General features: G+C 36.7%; 1 protein-coding gene across 1 annotated transcript; it reads right to left on the bottom strand.

The window, feature by feature from the left end:
- Nucleotides 1–314: 314 nt before the first annotated feature.
- LOC306870692 (retinal guanylyl cyclase 2-like) lies at nt 315–19,092 on the bottom strand. The gene is made up of 20 exons (XM_079418115.1): nt 18,667–19,092; nt 15,214–16,230; nt 13,784–14,085; nt 12,885–13,260; nt 12,705–12,789; nt 12,489–12,603; nt 12,079–12,198; nt 10,183–10,266; nt 9,837–10,013; nt 9,479–9,635; nt 9,178–9,327; nt 8,875–9,023; nt 8,477–8,640; nt 8,210–8,402; nt 7,445–7,619; nt 5,473–5,571; nt 3,703–3,797; nt 2,088–2,173; nt 1,907–1,995; nt 315–1,473 (listed from the first exon to the last, which is right to left on the bottom strand). The coding sequence occupies exons 2-19, from the start codon at nt 16,022–16,024 to the stop codon at nt 1,908–1,910; spliced, it is 3,426 nt and encodes a 1,141-aa protein (XP_079274241.1). The 5' UTR covers nt 16,025–16,230; nt 18,667–19,092; the 3' UTR covers nt 315–1,473; nt 1,907.
- Nucleotides 19,093–20,811: the final 1,719 nt, after the last annotated feature.

Genomic DNA, 20,811 nt, shown 5'->3' with positions numbered 1-20,811 from the left:
TAGGAGAAACATCCATGTTTGTACTTTATATTTGTTACTCCGATGTGCTAGAAGACTTCGTGTTGACATGTTATCTGAAACTGTCCAAACAAAGATATGATGACTGAGGAAATCCTATGACCTTATTGCTGTTTATAATTATTATTATTTTTTTTTACAGTTTTTAAATTCCAGCAGTGGAACGGTAGGCCTACTTCAGCTATACTTGTGTAATTTATTTAAATGGCATATTTCGAGGAAGGGTACTCTGTAGACTCATTTGGAGCTAAATAAGCACATGTATGCACTTAATATTAAGAAAGAATCTACACACTCAACTAAAACCAGCTTTTATTTACAGTTACACAGACAACAAGATAAAATGGTGAGATTGCACAGGCGCCAGAACCCTCCTATCTTAATGATGATATCCAGACCACACGTTTAAAATTCTCTCTGTCATGAAGCATAATACCCTTTTTAGGGGGCACATACATTCACTGAGTGTATGAGCAGGCAAAGTAGTGCTGAGGATAAATCTCATGTTTTCTCTTTGGTAATAGACTGCATGTCAAGACTTTGAAGCAGGGTTTGACATCAGAATATTATGCACAGAATGTGATGAATATCAGGATCAGGTGCCCATGCTATTATAAACATGGCAATTTGAGTCTCAGCTCACGACTTTCCTTTTTAATGTATCTCTTTTCTTAACTCAAAGAGGACAATGGAGCTAATGAGGCCAAATAATTGTCTGCCATATAACCTTGAACTTGAAAGGTTTTTGCTTGGCTGTGAAAACTGCTCTGAATGCTTTTCACTTTCTAGAGAGGCCAAACAGTGCCACATCAAATTAAACTGAATGCAAGCATTTTCAAAAAGAAAATGTGAAGAAGTTCTTTTTTGAACTAACACCTAGTTTTTAAAGCCTGATATTCCTAGCAAATAAAATCAACACGGTATTTTAAATAATTTCAATACATGGATATTATTGGTGTTATTTCCACTGAATTTTAACTAAATTGTCAGATGCTGTTATAAACAAGCTCCATCATTTTATTGTTTTTGCTTGTTTTTGTAAAAAAAAAACTCTTTGCAGCAGTGGATTAACTGAAGCGATCGCATAACTGCAGAGATGAACAAGGTGTGTGCTGCTGTTCTCATCTTGATGAACTTATCTCAGCAGTGTCTTTAATTTGGTATTGGATGAACTGCAGTATAAACTCTATACAGTTTTTAAAAAGTCCTCTGTGACCATCCAAAGCAGCTGGTACATGCCATCTTGTTGAGCTGATGGTTTTGATGGACTGGCATTCAGAGTTCAAGAGTTTTTGCTTCTTGTCAGATGTCCTAGTGAGCGTTTCCACTCTTTTTAGGAATGAATCAAGTAGAAAAGGGTAGTCGAGGGGGTGAACACCTCAGTCCACCGCTTTCATCCCCTTGCCCCACTTTCTCCTAAATTTGATAGTGCAGAAACATGAGCATCACAACCTACTGGAAGGCACAGAAACAAAACAGCGTCAGTACAGAAGTTTAACAATTCTTAAGTGGCATGTCTTATAGGGATATTTTACACAAAAATATCATTTACTCAGCCTTATATCTTTCCAAACCTGTTTTATATTCTTTCGTCTGTGGAACACAGAAGATATTCAGTGGAGTCCAAAGCAACACTGGACCCCACTGACTTTTCAAAGTATCTTTATGTCTCACAGAGTTGAAAATATTTGTCGTAAATGAATAAATAAATTTTCATTTTTGGGCGAAATATCCTTTCAAGTTTCTTTCACATGACATGCAGGATGCTACTACATTAGTGAACTTCAGTTAACAGTAAACACTATCTTTGATTCATTAAGTAGAAATTTTAAATCAGCCAAACAAAGAAATAAGTAAAATATGACTGAAGTAAGTCAAATGTCTCTACCTCAATTGCCCATCTTCTTCTGTCGATCCAAGAATTTCTGCCGCCTGTCCGTCGGAATCTCATCCAAGCTGATACCATGGTTGCTCGCCCTTTGTGGCAACATAACCAAAATTATCAACTCCCTACATTACAGACATCATCCTAAAAATGTACATACATATAGAACAGGTTTCTTTCTTACCCAGGAGTAAGGTCTGGCGGTACAGGTAGTGGCTTGTTGAATCCATCTCTCCCAACCAACCAGTATGTTTCCTCTACACCTTTACCCTGGTAGAGAATGACAGAAGCTCATCTGACAGGTTTCAGGACATTTAAGAGACATTTAGTGTCATGTGTGATCCCAGGAGGTTTCTTGGCAAATGCTAACCTTTCTTGAAACATTTTCCCCTTCACACTATTTTATTTAATTTGTTCACTAGCCATGCCTAAGGGTGGACATATGTGCAAAAGTGAAGAATTCTGTTATCTTTTAAATTTTTTTTCTTTTTTCTGAATGTCCTAAACCAGTGGTTTTCAAACCTGTCCTGGAGGACCCCAATACACACAGACAGACAGACAGACGCACCCAATTTAGTTCTTGCAGTCTCTAGTAATGAGCTGATGAGTGGAATCAGCTGTGTTGAGATGAAGGTGACATACAAAATGTTCAGGTCAGGGGGTCCTCCAGGACAGGTTTGAAAACCCCTGTCCTAAACCTTTCTTCCATAGTGTAATTTCCATTATTGTGTGTAATAACATTTTGTGGTGAAAATGATGGTGATGGAAATTTATAACATGAAACTTTTAAACATTTTTGGGAATAAAGTTCTTGTCTCTTTTTGTTGTTAATTTTATAGCTAGCATTCAAAAGGCATTTGCCTTGATTTTTTTCTTCACACAACATGTCTCTTGTTTCATCACAAGTGTGGTCTTCGTCAGTGTCGATACCAATAGCCTTGTGGGCAGCGCTGTTGCCCGATCCCACCCCCCTATCGCTCTCTCCTGTCAGTTCTGATCTGTCCTATTGCAATAAAGGCGAAAATGCCAAAAATAAATCTTTTAAAAAAGTGTGGTCTTTACTGACATTATCTTCTTCATAAACAAATTAAACTTTAGAAAAAAATAATAATAGGGACAACATTGTCTGTTCTGGAAATTATATCAGAACTTTGGGACAGATGCCATTTTAGAAATATATATCTGCTATATAATCATTATAATCACACAGCTAATATTGGATTATCTGTTTTGACCATAGTTGTGCATATACAGTCATAAAAGTGCCTGAACTGAAGAAACACCTATCAGTGTGTGTGTGTATGTGTGTGTGTGTGCGCATGTTTATGTGGTTTATGAGGACACCAATTTATATAATTAGCTTTCCTGTAGCTCAAATGGTAGAGCATGGCACTAGCAACGCCAAGGTCATGGGTTCGATTCCCAGGGAAAGCAAGAGCTGATAAAATGTAAAAACTGTAACTTGAATGCAATGTAAGTCGCTTTGGATAAAAGCGTCTGCTAAATGCATAAATGTAAATGTAATGACATGGGTATGACAGAGATATTACAATATGAAGGTGGTTTATGAGGACACTGCCTATGTCCCCGTAATTCAAAAGGCTTAACATACTAAATGGTGTTTTTTTGAAAATCTAAAAATGCACAAAGTCTCCTGTGAGGGCTAAGTTTAGGTGTAGGGTTGGTGTAGGGCAATAGCACACACAGTTTGTTCAGTATAAAAACCATTACGCCTATGGAGAGTCCCCATAAACCACAAAAACCAACGTGTGTGTGTGTGTGTGTGTGTGTTTGCATACCTTGAGCTCTGTCCTGCCCCTACTATCTATTTTGTAGCCAAGTTTGAGGCTGTTCAGGACATCAACAGTACTCTGGTTGACATGAATTCTGTAAGCTGTAAAAACAGGGACAGCAAAACTATTAAGAAAAACATAGTAAATGAATTAATATTACAATAAAAAGTATTACAAATTAAACACTTGATCATAGCCCATTTTGGTTTCTTGTGAACATGCAGACACACTCAGGGCATCAAGAACATTAAGCAGAATTCCACTTGAAAGTAATGATGTTTCTTGAGAAACCACTAGATGGCAGAATGTCCATAACTGCTTGACTGTTCACTCTGAGCCATTTAAAAGCTGATGCACTGGGTATATTACATCCCTCAAGACACTCTGTCACTCTTCTGTTACTTTCAGGTGATCGGGACAGCTGTGTTTCAGTCATTTCATTGTGTAGGTGAAAACACATAGCAGTAGATGTGTGTTTTTTTTTTTTGGTGGCCTAACCTATGAAAATAAAGCAAGAAGCCGTGGTTTACAGTGAATTTATAACAGCTACAATCCCTTTAGCTGTTATAAATTCACTGTAAGCCATGGCTTCACGGGGCTTATTGCTTTTATTTAAGTTATTCCCTATACGTTGTAAGGTTTCACAAAATAAAACCGAGCAAATAAAGTGTAATTATATTGATAAAAAACATTATTCTTCCACCAAACAATGTAGATCCTCAGAAACGGTTGTGGTTCCAACAAAGTGGTTGCCAAGCAACACACAAATGTAAATAAAGGCGTATATTAATAGAGTAATTTACAACAACTTCGAACTTGGCTCAACCAATCAGAATCAAGGACCAGAATATAACATTAAATATTTCATTTAAAATGAATTTGAAACCAAATTTGAAAAAAAAAAAAAAAAAAACTTGTACATTATGATAATATTTATAATAATATTTTTGAGGTATTTCAACTCTAAAATTTACACTACAATTCAAAAGTTTGGGGTCGGTAAGATTTTTGGGAAAAAGCCTCCTAATCTGCATTTGTCTGATAAAAATACAATAAAACAGTAATATTATGAAATATTGTTTTTTATTTTAATATATTAAAAAATTGAATTAATTCACGCAAAGCTAAATTTTCAGCCGCAATTACTCAACATTATTATGTTTAAGACAGTTGTGCTGGTTAATGTTTTTTTGGAAAGCGTAATACATTTTCCCAGGATTTATTGACGAATGGAAAATGTCAAAAAGCACAACATTTATTTGAAATAGAAAAAGTTTGTGATATTATAAATGTCTTTACTGTCACTTTGTTGAATAAAAGTATTAATTAAAAATGTACTAACCAAACCATTGGCAACTTGTAATCATGTTTCACACATTCTTCCATGTTCTTCAACATGAAACGTGTTCTAAAGGTAAAGTAAACGTTCTGTGATAAATGTGGCACAAGGTCTGATTAAAGGTGATGTTCAGGGTGATGTCGAGGCGGAGGAGTTCTAAGAGGACATTAGCTTTAAAGCAGAATTTTCTTTCTAATTTGGCTTATACTCTTAAGAGCTTACAGGGAACTCTGCACTTTAAACCCTCTGAGCTTCTCGCTGACATGCACTCACTGATCAGCACACACACAAAGTACTAACCACTGAGTCTTCAAACTGATCCTTAGCCAAAGACAAATTCCTGGAATCACGACTTCAGAGACAGCCACCAGTGCTCAGATTGTTACTATCAGACACGTGCTGATGTATATACATATGAAACACATAAGTGTACTTACGCAAGCCAGTGGATTCCATTCGGGAAGCTGTGTTTACTGTGTCCCCGAACAGACAATACCGAGGCATCTTCAACCCAACTACACCTGCTACCACTGGACCTGTCACATACACATGAATCGTAAATGAGCACATTAGCAAGAACATAGAATTACATGTTGTGTCAGTCACACCTGTGTCAGCACCATGTGATCTCTCGAGTTGTAGGGTGGAGGAAAGGGCCAAATGGCGTGCTAACTAATTGGATGAATCTGTTAATTGGATGATGCCCGGGATTTACATTTCACTTGTTCTAGGAATACACAGCCATCAGAGGATCAAGTGTAAATACGTTTTTACATTTAGCACAATGTTCAGTTCACTGATGTAAGACAAACCAATCTTTTGTCAAAATTTGGACAGAGAATTGTATATTTCTCACTCCGGACTATGCATTTTCTGATACCATGATTGTCTGGGATGTTTGATATACTGTATTGTTTCTTGTATTTTGTGTTTTTGTTGCATTTATTTTTCGATTTGTAAAGTGTGTTTTGAACTCTGGAAAAGTGCTATATAAATTAAACTTATCATTATTATTATTCAGGGGAGAAATTATGTAGGCTATTTGATTTTTAACTTTGTGTGATGATGCATTTCATGCATAAAGCGCTTGTAAAACCTGGTTTAACTGTACTCTTGAGATAATCTGAAAATACTGGCTCTCTTATGGCTTTGTTAGCTGTGTAGAGTTACAAGGCTGCTACAAAGTTTAACCAGTAACATGCATTTTGTAAACTGCTATTCAAAAGTTTGGGTTCATTAAGATGTTTTTTTTAGGGGTTCAATACTTTTATTCAGCAAGTATGCATAAAATTAATCAAAAGGGACAGTAAAGACTTTACAATTGTTACAAAAATATTTCCATTTTAAAGAAAAGCTGTTCTTTTAAGTGAAGTGAAGTGAAGTGACATACTGCCAAGATTGGTGACCCATACTCGGAATTAGTGCTCTGCATTTAACACATCCAAAGTGCACACACACAGCAGTGAACACACACACACCGTGAACACACACCCGGAGCAGTGGGCAGCCATTTATGCTGCAGCGCCCGGGGAGCAGTTGGGGGTTCGGTGCCTTGCTCAAGGGCACCTCAGTCGTGGTATTGAGGGTGGAGAGAGCACTGGACATTCACTCCCCCCACCTACAATCCCTGCCGGCCAGAGACTCAAACCCGCAACTTTTGAATTACCAGTCCGACTCTCAAACCATTAGGCCACGACTTCCCCAGGGATAGTTCACCCAAAAATGTAAATTCTGTCAGTAATTACTCACCATCGTGTTGTTCCAAACCCATAAGACCTTTGTTCATCTTCGGAACACAAATTAAGATATTTTTGATGAACTCCGAGAGCTCTCTGTCCCTCCCATAGACAGCAAGGATCCTTACATGATCAAGGTCCAGAAATGTAGTAAGGACATCGTTAAAATAATCTATGTGACATCGGTGGTTCAACCGTAATTTTACGAAAATAATTAATTTAATTTGTGTTCAGAAGATGAACGAAGGTCTTACAGGTTTGGAACGACATGAGGGTGAGTTAATGACAGAATTTAAATTTTTGGGTTAACTATCCCTTTAAACTTTCTAGCCATCAAAGAATCCTGAAAAAAAGTATCATGGTTTCAACACAAATATTAAGCAGCACAACCATTTTCAACACTGATAATAATAAGAATTTTCCTTGAGCACTAAATTTAGCATATTAGAATGATTTCTGAATGGACTGATTTTGGAGTAATGTAGTATGGCTGCTGAAAATTTAGCTTCACTATCACAAGAATACATTATCTTTTAATATATAGTAAAATAAAAATTATTTTGATCAAATAAAGAGCAAGAGACTTCTTTAAAAACCATGAAAAATATCTTTCAGACCCCAAACTTTTGAATTTTCTTTGTATATGTGTTTGTGTGCTTTGTGCTATTCTTACCAGAATGGAGTCCAATGCGGATTTTGACTTTGACGTCAGGCATGTGGCTCATTTTAAATGTTCCAATGCAGTGCAGAATGTCCAGAGACATGTTGGCCATCTCTGCTGCGTGACGGTTACCATTACGGTTTGGAACCCCTGATGCCACCATGTATGCATCACCAATAGTCTCTACCTGTTGATATATACATATATAATAAAATGTTACTTGTGAAATGCTAAATTATTTGCATGTGCTATAGATATTATCTCAAATTATATGATATTACATAAGTCATTTCATATTTTCATTTAAATCATCACAAGATAAAAATCCTTAAAAGAATGTTTATCAAAAAATTCACTCAAAGATCACTCTCAAAAATCATCACTGGGTTTGTTAGCCTATCAAAAGGTACTAATACGTACCATTTAGATACTAATATGTACACTTATATGCAACTTTACTGTAGACTTTTTGTAGCTTTTTCTTCTGATATCACCATTGATAATGAAAGAATCTACTCAATTTCCACAACAGTACACTGTAAAAAAAAAAATGTTGAGCCAACTTAAAATTTTAAGGCAACCAGCTTCAGCCGATTTTTTAGCTTTCTCAACTTGTTTTAAGTTTATTCAATAAAAAAGTTGAGAATCTCCTACAAAAATAAGTTGAGAGAACTCAAAAATCTGCTGAAGTTGTTGCCTTAAAATTTTAAGTTGGCTCAACTTGTTTTTTTGTTTTTTTTACAGTGTATAAAATAAAGATTAAAAAAAGCTTCAAACCTTGTAGACATCGTGGATCGCAATGATTCCATCAAAATGTGTGTAGAGGTCATTTAGCAGATCGACCACTTCGATAGGTTCACTCAGAGCAGAGATGGTGGTAAAACCTACAATATCACTGAAATACAGTGTGACGTCTGAAAAGTGCTCCGGCTTCACTGGCTTCCCTGTTTTTAATGCCAAGGCCACAGATCTGAAAGACAGAATGGCATTATAACAAACAAAATAAATGTGAAAAGCAATCTGAACATCTGAAGTGGGACTCACTTGGGCAGCATCTGGGCTAGAAGAGCATCCGTTTTCTGACGCTCTACCTCTAGTTCCTCAGTCCTCTCTCGGATCAGATCCTCCAGGTTTGAGGAGTACTGCTCCAGCATCCTTAACATTGAGTCAATTATATTTGTCTTCTTCCCCTTGTTCACATTCTTAAACTGGAAGTTAGAAAAAAGGGACAGATTTTTTATTTTATATTATGATTTTTCCCTGGAAGAAAAGTCTTTATGTTTGTTTATTTGCTTTCTTTTTTAATGTCATGCATTGAAAATGATGCAAAATTATACCTGTGTGTGTGTGTGTGCGTGTGTGTGTAAAGTGATGTGTCGCAGTTTAAACATCTTCAGACACAAGTCTCATTTATGTGCTTGAGAGAGAGAAAGAGGATGTACCTGTCTGAAGATCTCTTCAAATGTGGGTCTCTTGTCAGGCTCCTCACTCCAGGCCTGCTTCATGATCTGAATCACCTCCAGCGGCGCTTCGTCCACAGACACAGTGGGTCGGCACAGCGGTGGAGGAGAGCGCACCTTATCTATGATTTCTGCACACAGAGATACACAACTGAGAACACTGTATTCATATCTGAATTGCTCCAAACCAGCTCTATTAAATCATTGCCATCTTTGGTTTTTCCATTAGCTAGGTGAAAACCTGAATGGTATGTAATTATGTAGTGGTATATCAGAGTGTCTAACCTTCAGGAGGCATATCCAACATGCAGAAGGGTGCACAGCGTGAGATAACCTCCTGCATGATAATAGCAAAGCTGTATACATCAGCTGCATATGTCCCCTTCTTCTTCAGTTTAGGATCCCGCAGCATCTCTGGAGCAGTCCAGAATTGATCTGTTCCAAAAATACAGAGACCAGAGTCAATCAGAAAGACTGAATATATATATATATATATATATATAAAAAAGCACGAGGAGATGGTGAGAACCTCTGTGTCCTGTTTCTCATCTCATGATTTAGCTATTTGCACATGTATTACACGTACCTTCTGGTTTGGTGTCCTCCAGGATAATGTTTTGACAGTTGATGATTTCACTGAAGCCGTAATCCGTAACCTTCAGAACAAACCGACCATCTACCACACAGTTCCTTGACTTCAGGCGTCCATGAATAATCCCGCGATTATGCAAGCACTTCATTCCCTGACAGGGAAAGATAAAAAAAAAAGCCTTAGAAGGAAAGTGACAGAGAAGTATGAGGAGATGGGAGCAGGTGACATCTTTGACTGTTCATTAGTGAACAGCCAGTCTTTACCACATTTTTTCATCCATATCTTCATCTTCTTATTGAGATGCTTTACTTATCCCTTCATCTATGCATTAATTCAACCCTAAATTCCTCACCCTGATCAGGTCAAGGAGAAGAGAGGATTTGAACATCCAGTCCAGTCTCATTTCCTCGTTGTTGAGCAGGTCTTCCAGGCTGCCTCTGGTGCAGTGCTCTGTAACAATGCCAAATATGCCAGTATCCAAGAACAGACCCAGAAACAGGTTCAGATTCTCATGACGCATGTCTCTCAGCTAGAAAGAGAGACGAGGAGGACAAGCAGAAGCAACAAAAAAAGAAGTTCAGAAAACAGGATGGGAAGGTAAGTATAGTGTTCAGTTTTTCGTTTCAAAACCTGTCCACAACTTGTAAGCCAAACAATGAATTTTTAACTTTCATTCACCTCATTCCCTTCTCTCTTACCTTGATAAACATGGTCTGAGTGCTCTCACTGATTTCTGAAACAGAATCTCCACAGGGGCATTTCTTCAGCCAGACCCAGTCACCCTGACAGCACAGAATAATACAATTGAACACACCTCCACAGGCTCATACTGAATCTGATGAACTTGTTTTTCAACTTTTTCACACCAAACTTTATGTATTTCATTTAAATAAGATAAATGGTTTAAATAGAGTTGAAAGTATTGCACTTTTATTCATACTTTTGTTTTATTGAATACTTTTCCACAACAACTGATGTACAAACAATAGCTGTATGTTGTTCATTTTAATATACAGGCTACTTTATACTACATACCTCTAATTTGACTGTTAGCGTATTATGCCTGCAGTGATGAACAGGTTTTTGAAAGCTGAAAATTTAGCTTTTGTTTTTACTAGTGAGCGTGGAGCGAGAAATGGAAAACCGGTAACACTTTAGAATACTGTTCCATCATTAATGAATAACTACACAAGAACACACGAGTAATGCAATATTAGCACTCTAGTAACTAACAAGAAACTCTGATTAATGAATTAGTAAGTAATAGTGCTTAGTCATATGTGGAAGTTCACTATTAGCTAATCAGTAACTATTATTTTTTCATACCTCCCTTAGAACTACTGTATACAGGTTCATAATTAATATGAATAATACATAATGTATAATTAATTCTAAAGTAAAGGTCATGCTAACCCACTAGTAATGACTCAAGTATTACCAAATTCTTCAGAAGGATTTACTAATTGTTTGGATCAGTATTCTAAAGTGACGATCATGATAACTCCCTAGTAATTACTGAAGTCATTGTAAAATATTAAGGTTTTGGTTAGTAATTCATTTTGCTAGATTTGGTAACACTTAAATCATTACTAGTGGGTTACCGTGATCTTCACTTTAGAATACTGATCCAAATAATTAGTAGTTTCTTCAGAAGGATGTAGTAACACTTGAGTCATTACTATCCAAAACCTTACATATATCTCAAAAGCTTAAAATGACGTCAGTCAATATTAGGGAGTTATGATGCTTTTCACTTTAGAATACTGATCCAAGTAGCTAGTAGTTCCTTTAGAAGAATTTACCCATTACTAGTGGGTTACCATGATCTTCATTTTAGAATTAATTATACATTATGTATAATTCACATTAATTATGAAACTGTATACAGTAGTTCTCCAGGATATATAAAATAAATTGTAGTTATTGATTAGCTAATAGTGAACTACCAGTTTCAACTGAGCGCTATTACTTACTAAATCAATAATCATAGTTTCTTGTTAGGTAATAGTAGTTACTACAGTGTTAATAGTGCATTAGTCACTTGTTCCTGTGTAGTTATTCATTAACAAAGGGTCAGTATTCTAAAGTGTTACCGGAAAACCTAATGGAAGCTTGTTTTCTCCACTGAATAAAAAAATAAAAAAATGGTAATTGTGCGATATAAACTCAATTCTGAGGAGAATTATACAAATTGTGAGTTATAAACATGCAAAATTGATAAAAAAATAAAAATATGCACAGACTTTTCTTTTTAAAATTGAGAATTTATATCTGACAATTCTGAGTTTATATCTTTCAATTCATTGGTGGAGAAAAATTATACCGAAACTAACTGGCTGAATTTTGTCTGAAACATTACTTCTTATTAACTTACTGTGTATGAAATTGTTTTATAAGAGAAATACCACACTTGGAATCATGCTTTTGTACTGAATATCAGTACATCAGACTGATATTCGGACTGTTTTCACCTTCTGGTATTCAGTACAAATTCACACTCTTCTTTGTGTGATATTGCTTCATACCAAAACACTATGCTAACAACTTACCAAAGTGTATCTATGTCTGTACACAAAAAAGCAAATTTCACACACCTCAAATACAGCAACATTGGACGTTTCAGGAGTTGACATAATGTAACTGCGTCCTGAAACTGAGTGGTGAGGGGTTTTAACATCTAGTTGACTCTTCACCATACTCTCCTCATTCAGCTTCTACAGAGAGAATAGAGAGAAATGGAGAATGTGAGAGACACAGACAAATATCTGAGCAAGAGCGAGAGTGAGAGAGGTAAGTTCTATGAAGAGACTCATTCCTGTCCTATTTAGTATCATCACACTTAGCAGATCACACACTAAAATTATATTAAATTAATTTCAATTATTACCATACTCTCCTCATTCAGCTTCTACAGAGACACAGAGAGAGACAGCGAAATGGACAGTGACAGAGACATAGATAAAGTCTATGAGCAAGACAGAGAGCGACTGCATTTATGACTGACCCTCCTGCTGAGTGTGGTGTTGATGAAGACCAAGTCATCCAGTGTCAGTATTATCTTAGTGGGACTTCCAATTCCTCCTCCACCAAATGTTCCTAACATCCCTAGCCCGTTTTTCCTGGACACATACACACAAATATGCTTATTTGTTTATCAATAATACAATAAACTTATTCAATACAAGGTGGTTTGCTGCAACTCAAGCAATTCACTTCATACCTTATATGGAGAAATAATACACTTGCTCCACTTATAAACACACAGAACAAGAGAAAGAGGAGGAAAATGGTCACTCCATCCAAGCCTGGAATGAAAGGAAAAGAACAACAGACAAAATCCGTGGTTAAATATATTGTAGCTAATAAAATGTATGTGGTACAAGAATTTTTGCTTTCTCACCTCCACTACAAGTGACATAAGGACTGAACCAACAGTTTGAGTCAGTGCTCGGAGACGCTCCAGCAAAATGAATCGATTTCCCCAGGTACTTCAACCCTCCATATTTCCCATATGTGTGCGATGCTTCCAGGGTGTGCGTGCGGTGTAGGCTGGACCCAGAGCCATCTGAATCCAGGACAGCGTAGCAGGCCTGCATTCCTTCTCCATTGGTACCTGCCGATATCCGCTGGTTAAAGCCACTGAATTCAAATCCGCCCTCATTTTTAACCAGTGTATCTCCCGATACCCAGCGCCCTCCACTTGCAACTCGGCTCTGCTCTGCAGCCTTGGCTGTATAATAGAGCATGTTATAGATGGTCCCAAAGAATGGAGAAACCTGCCAAGAAAAACAAAATCCTCAAAAACGGAACTAATAACATTATGAATCTTAACGGGATTCTAAGCAATTTCTCATACTAAGAAAATATAATCAAATAATTACTACAAGTTTTAGTAGTGGTCTAATGTTTAAAGAGTTGGACTTGTAACCCAAAGGTCATGGGTTCGAGTCTTAGTGCCAGCAGGAATTGTAGGTGGGGGGAGTGGATCTACAGCTCTCACTTCCACCTTCAATACTCATGACTGAGGTGTACTTGAGCAGGGCACCGAATCCCCAATTGATCCCCAGGCACCGCAGCAAAAAATGGCTGCCCACTGATCCAGGGATGTGTTCACAGTGTGTGTGTGTATTCACTGCTGAGTGTGTGCTCTTGTGCTCTTGAATTGAGCACAAATTCCTACTGTGACAAAGATGCTTTCTACATAACTATAGCTTTTCCTATCCCCATCTCTGTACTGCTTGTTTTAAATGATACCTCTAGTTGTAAACACTAAGACAAGTTCAGACCGATTACAGTTACCTCTTCAGGTGGTGTGCTGGTTCGTATGTCATAGGATTCCTGCGCTGCACTAAAGGCCTCATAGAAGTTTTGTTCCCCTTGGTCCACGGTTATTGTCAGGACACCATCATATGCTTGTCGCAGTTTGGTGTCATTGGCCAGGATTGGATAGTTCACATTTTTATATGGCAGTGAATACAGGAGGGTGTCATATGGAATAAAGATGTACCCTCGGTCAATCATTCTCATGTCCATTGCTGTGGTTAGCAACTGATACTGTTCCTCTCCACCAATCAGAACAGAGTGCATGCACATGATGACAACTGCACACAGAAAAAGATGAGGGAGGAATAAGAAAGTGGGATGTGCAAAGAGGACTGAGGCATAAAAAAATTATTAATAATTAAAACACAATGAGAGATATTACACAAATAGAAAACAAATGAATTTTTAAGTGCCTAGGGTAGGGATAACACTCTCATGGAAGAGGACACTAAAATTGCATTTAAATAAACAAACAAACAATTATTTATATATAATTAAATATGTTATTAAAAATGATTAAATAATTAAAATAATTAAAAATAAGTATAATTTAAAAATTATTTAACTGAATTACTATAGATTACATTCTCAAACAGTAATTACAGATTTAATTATAATTTAATCTCAGTATATCTAAGGATCTAGAAGCAGATCATATTAACTGAAACCACTAACCAGTATTAAATAGTTGTCTTTTTTAATTCTCATTTTTGTTAAATTGAAGACTTAAATGTCAAAATTCTCTGAAAAAATCTGTGAAAAACTGTATTGGGCATTACATGTAAATTTATGGCAGTATACCCTTTTTGGACGTGGAAAAAGAATGTGAATAACAGTAAAGAACAGTGAATAACCGTAAACTGACATTCCCAGAATTCCATGCATTACATTTCAAATTGGAGTTTTTTTTTAAATAACTGTTTCTTCTTAGTTTTTTCTTATCAGTTGTGTGCATTAGGGTTGTATGTTACATCCGATGTTGTTAAAATTCATGTTTATTGCATTATTTCAGTTTCATGTGTGTTACCATGATGGTGTTTAGTGTTTGTGTGAATAACACTGTGCACCTTCTATATATGTTAATATTTAAAAGCTGCTTGTGATGGGCTTTGGTTCATCATGTGACTTTTTCATCACCACCTGCTTTTGGTGATCATCAGTGTATTACAAATGTACAAAACAGATTTCAGTACTTCAATTGGTACAGTTGGTATATTAACATTATATCAGTTAATGAAATTAATTAATTTATTTCATTAAATTATCAGTGAATGAAAATTAAATTTACATTTAAATAAAATTAAATTCATAAAACCTAAAATGTTGCGTATTCATATTTTTTTTTACAGTAAAATGTTTTTACTGTAAATTTTATGGAATTTTTTTTACAGTGTGATTGAACTCACCCCTCACTCGATCGGTCTCCCGTATTGCCTTTAGGGCTCGCAGAGGCCCTTCCTTGTCCATTTCCATGGTAACAACCACACCAACTGGCAGACCAAGGGCACGCAGGGAAGCTGCCAGTTCATGCCCAGTTGCTTCCCACATGTCGTTCTCCGCTGTTATAATCCCAACATGTGCCCAGCGGAAAAAGCGCAGCACGGAGAAGAGCACACGAGAAGACAACGGGAGCGGCCGCAGGAAGGTGGAATACATTCCCTCATCCATGTCAGCCATCAGACAAGCCCAGGACAGGATGCCCTTATTCCAATTCTTTGCCAGCAGTGCAGCAGCAGTGCAGTAGCCAGGGTTTGCCGGTCCAAGGAAGGCCGAACCGTAGCCCTCCAGCTCAGCAAAGCGTGCCAGGGCTTTCGAGCTGGAGCAATCCTCATTAATTAGTGTGTAATCATACCAGTAGCCCTTGTTGAGGTCAGGGTCTTTGTTTATTCGGCTCATGGCTAACCGTGCAGCTAGATCTGGCAGGGCTTTGGAGTACATGGGGTCACATGCCCACGGTCCTACAATGGCGATTTTGAAGGTAGTGCCCCAGACCTCACAGGGCAAGTATGATAGCATGACTAGAGGAAGGAGAAAACAGTTGCCCCACCAGCTGCGGGTGTGTAGCACTGGGGTCGAGGACACAGGACACAATGAGCCATCAGGTTTTTTTGCTTTTTGCTTTGAGGTTTGTTTTCGTCGTCTCTTTCCAGCACTAGACTGTTGCCATCGTGGGTGGCGGGACTGGCGAAGAAAGCTAGAGTTTCTGTGGTCATCCATTTTATTTTTGTTTTACTGTTAATTGTCTGGGACAATGAAAAGCAGGTGGCACTGAGAGGTGTTGTGCTGTATTGTGGGAATATTTGGTTAGCGACAGTATAAAGGCTGATAAAAAAACACACCCAAAACACGCAGCTCTTGATTTGGGTTCTACCCACTGAGGGGCACTATCCCAAAACTATTGCACAATAACCAGCCATCACTGTCTGTTTTAGAGATGGAGGGGAAAAAGAAAAGGGATGAAAACAGAACAGAAAAAACAAAGTTAGGATTTTTATGTGGAAATATTAATATACAATACATTGCATCTCTTTTTACCATAGTTTACTACATGCAGTAGTGATGTGAGAGTGTAACATTGGCTCAAACATCAGTATCAGGGTTATATAACTGATTATGGTACCAAGGTCAATAGATCTATACTGCATTTCATAAGTCAGTAAGATTTTTTAAAAATATTTTTTTTCTTTAATACTTAATAAATCTTAATACATTAATTCAGTGAGAATGCATTAAATTAAACCAAAGTGACAATAAAGACCTTTGCATTATTACAAAAAACAGTATATTTAGACAAATGATATTCATTAAATAATAGTAAAAAAAGCTTAATGGTTCCCACAAAAAAATGTATTTTCAACTTTGATAACAATAAAAATGTTTCTATATATATTATTTATCACTGGAATAAATTACATTTGAAAATGAATCAAAATAGAAAACAGTTATTTCAAATAAATTCAGGTTTGATGAGCATAACAAACTTCAAAAACATCATAAAATCTTACCAACCCCAAACTTTCAAATGGCAGTGTAACAGTAGATCTGTTTTTCCCTACATTTTACAGAAAAATACAGAAGCCCATTTCTGCCTCAGAGTAAAAAGTATTAGGACTTTATTTCTCCTAATTGTGACTGTACATCTTACATTGTGACTTGAATTCTAATTTTAAACTTTATCTCACAGTTATCTGTTATATGTTTAACAGATAAAACTATATTTCGTATTTGTTTATTTTAATGAAATAATATCTAGTACTTCTTTAAGAGACAATCCTCAATTAAATAATTAAATGTTGTTTGCTAATAAGAGTTTTGTTCTTCAACCCTCTTATCATCCTGTCCTTGCCACTGTGATCCTAAAATATCTAACTGCCAACCACATCCTCACCTGACTCATGTGCCATCTGTGTGTAAAGGTGGAGCTGGGGTGAAGTGTCACCCGACTTGTACCAGGCTGTCTGCCCATTCCTCCCTCCCTCTCTTACTCTATCCATTGTTCAGCAAGCAGCAAGCAGATTACAATTAAAGAGCTCTGCCTTCATTAGCCCTGGCCATAATAACTGCCAAATAACGTGAGGCTTAATCAATCTTAATCTTAATCAACTTTATCTCTTTACACCATCATGACTCTATTGACCTGTCAATAGCCTTTTGTTCTTTAATGTTTTTCTGTTTTCTCCACCCTCTAATTTGTGTCTTTATCATTCTGTCTAAACTCTGTATAAATGTCCTGTCTACCCCTCACTTCTTAACCACTAGGTCTGGCTTACTCTCATTCTTTGGACTTTTAGCAAGCTCTGAAATAACCCTGGATTACAGAGGATTGCATGGGACCTTGCAGTCAGACTCACGCTACACCTTGGTTTGAGAGCTTTACTGTCTGCAATATTAGAGAACTGTCACACCACTGTCCCCCATTTACTCAGTCAGTTTTTATGTATTACATTACAGCATAATAGTTTAGCTATAAAACCAGCTAAAGGAATTTCACAATCTGTGCAAATATTTAATTTGTACTGTTGCGTATGAAATGTGCTATATAAATAAGATTGCCTTGCCTTGCCTTGTAGTACTAAAATATGTCAATTTAATAATATAGCTATTGTGATTCGACAATACGGTTATATCAGCTGCCATACAAGCTCTCCAGATATTCCTCCCTAATAAAAAGATTACTAATAAGTGTTTTAGATTTAGTTCTTTTTTTTTCAAAGGGGATGTCCTGTTACATAAATGTGCCAGTCTGTTGCTTGAAATGACTGCTTGAATCTCATGACCTGATCATGGATAACATTTTGTTTTAATCAAGTTTATTGTAACTTTGTGATGTCACATTATTTTACCATAAACACTAAAGACCACTAAGCTGGCAATTTTTTGGCGATTAGACTCTAAGTGACTGAACATTACAGTAAATGGACAATACTATTTCAATAAGATTTCTTTATCGACAAAGACCCATATATTTGAATGTTAGTGAATGTTAGCTGAGTTAGCATAATTAGCAATTGACATCTTTAGTAGCAGACAGACATTTCATTATGTAGGACCAATAAAATAAGGTAGCCTAAATTACATCTATTTTTGATCAGTAAAGTAATAATAATAATATAATGCAATTAATTGTTAAGTTTAATACTCAGAATATTGAAATAAAATAATGCATATGTTGAAACTAAATTATTTATCAAATTCTAATACAAAGAAAAAAATCTTTCTAGTTATGCTGTAACAACCTAAGATTACTTTGCATCCCTCAGGGAAGTCCTAATCCTCTGGGACTACTTTAGCAAATTCAGTATTGAAAACTGTTACCCTTAATAAAGAATTGTTAGTAAAAGAGCAAAAGATCGGCTAACCTGGTAAGTGTGGCTAATTGAGAGCCATGGTGAGTACTCGTCCCATTAGAACACAGAGAGTCAGAGAAGAACCAGAGGGGGACCAGAACAGCACTTCCAGGGAGGAAATAGTAACAAGAAATAACAAAATCCAAATTAAAAATGTAAATGTAAAAGTCCAGATCGAAGACGGGGAAAAGACAGATATTCCATGTCAAAATAGATGGAAAAGTTTTTTTTTGTCTTATCGTCTTTGAAAAGATTAGTACAAAAAATGTAGATGTAGAAATCCACCTTTCTCTTTTTAAAACGGAGAGTTGATCTTTGGTTTGGGGTCCCTGAAGGTTGGAGGCCCTCTATTGGACTGAGTCCTGCCCCAATCTGGAGAGCCTAATGGGGGAAGCCTCTGGAACAAGAGCCTCTCTGAGTCCTGGGTCTTACTGGGAATAGGCAGATTGACAAAGAGAGAGAGAGACAGCAAGAGACAAGGAACGAGCAAAGGAGAAAGGAGGGGTAGGCCGGGAATCCAAGCAGTGACTTCTTAACCCTCTTTAGCCTATAATCCACACATACATGGCAAAAGGCATTGTCTCTCCTCAGTGTGAATATGAGCTTGTGGTCCAGTGACATTCAAGATAATGACTTACAATTTAAAGTAGAAGTAATGACAACAACACTTCAACACTGACAATTTTTAATTCACTTTAATTTATTCATTTTAACGATTTGTAACCATTGTACTGTTTCTAACTGTAAATGGAAGTTTTAGACAGACTATTTCATGTTTAATGCAATACCATGATAAATATTGCAATAGATAGGTTGTATGATGGTTTCTAATTAAGTTGAGGATTTGATCCCGCTGTCTGTGTGGGATCAGCAGTGAGCCATCAAACGTTAAAGATTGTACCAATAACACTTTATTTTAAGGTGTCTGTTACACCTTATCATTATAATAACAATAACTTATGCATAATTACATGCAAGTAACCCTAAGAAAAACCCTAATCCTAACCCTAATAGTAAGTACATGTAGCTAATTATTATTACTCAGTACTTAAATGTATAATTACACCGTAATAAGGACACCTTAAAATAAAGTGTAACCATTGTACCTGTACTGTCCCGCTCCGTCTTGTTGCCTCAGGTGCACTCTGTGTTTATGTTGCACTGGCCAATATGGCAGTCGTCTTGGACACCTAAAATGGCTGTACAACTCACAGTCAGCCTAGATTAATGAAAGTGAAAGATAATAGTAACCGAAATAAGTGAGTGGCATTTGACTGGTCATGTGGCCTCGACATGGCAGCCCCACTGTTAAGGTCAAATAAACAGATTTTGTACTGACATGACTAAAGTCTCCTTTTTTACTATTAACTTCTTTTGGGGCAATACTTTTTAATTTAACACAATGGACAGAAATGCAAATTATATGATGATCCCAAAGCACAATTGACACTAGACTTCTGCAATTTTAGATGATGGTGTTAAAACATTATTGTAACACGTCTTCATTTCACATAAAAAAAATCCCAAGTGTCAATTGTGTCCCTCTTTCTTTTCTGCTCCTCCTCCCTTCTTCCTGATCTTTCTTGAGTTTATAAGCTTGGCTAGTAGCTCCCAACAGGTGAAAGGAGATTTGAGTTCCCAAGAAGCCCTAAGTCACGATACCTCTTTCTTCATTGTGACACTGTGTCCTATAGCACAATCTAATTGCACTCTTCTTAGAGTTTGCTTTGACATAAAAGCTACATTTCAGTCTGATATTTTCAAGTCAGACATAGAAGCGCTTAAAGGCCTGAAAACTGGAATGAAAGGTTACAGGGTTATCAAGTTGTTATTGCAAGAAGCAGCATTCAAAATAATGAAATGAAAGGCTATATGAAACAAGAGCGAGGCAGCTGCGAGAGATCATTCAAGCGCTTGTGGCATGGCAAGAGCTCTAAGGTCAAAACCTGTGAAGATTATGTCCCAACTATAACCTTGAGCAGTCCTCTAGTACTGGAGCAGTGCTCAGACTTTTATACAAATGTAGGCCCTATACAAACTAATTTATACAAATCAGTTTGACCAAAATTTTAAACATTCATTTGCAAAATAGAAATTTACAATATTATTGCTTTCACTGTATTTATTTAAGTTAATGTATTTAATTTAATAAACGCA

Source organism: Barbus barbus (genome assembly GCF_936440315.1).
Source record: "Barbus barbus genome assembly, chromosome: 6".
In the NCBI taxonomy this organism is placed as follows: domain Eukaryota; kingdom Metazoa; phylum Chordata; class Actinopteri; order Cypriniformes; family Cyprinidae; genus Barbus; species Barbus barbus.
The sequence above is the reverse complement of the archived record's forward strand: the minus strand, read 5'-3'. Positions and strand labels throughout refer to the sequence as shown.

Coding starts and splice junctions, on each gene's coding strand:
- LOC306870692 (XM_079418115.1), bottom strand. CDS start 16,024: ATGGATGACCACAGAAACTCTAGCTTTCTTCGCCAGTCCCGCCACCCA. Junction 3,798..5,472: donor AATGGAATCCACTGGCTTGC/GTAAGTACACTT, acceptor CTGTTTTTACAG/CTTACAGAATTCATGTCAAC. Junction 1,996..2,087: donor CCGCCAGACCTTACTCCTGG/GTAAGAAAGAAA, acceptor GTTGCCACAAAG/GGCGAGCAACCATGGTATCA.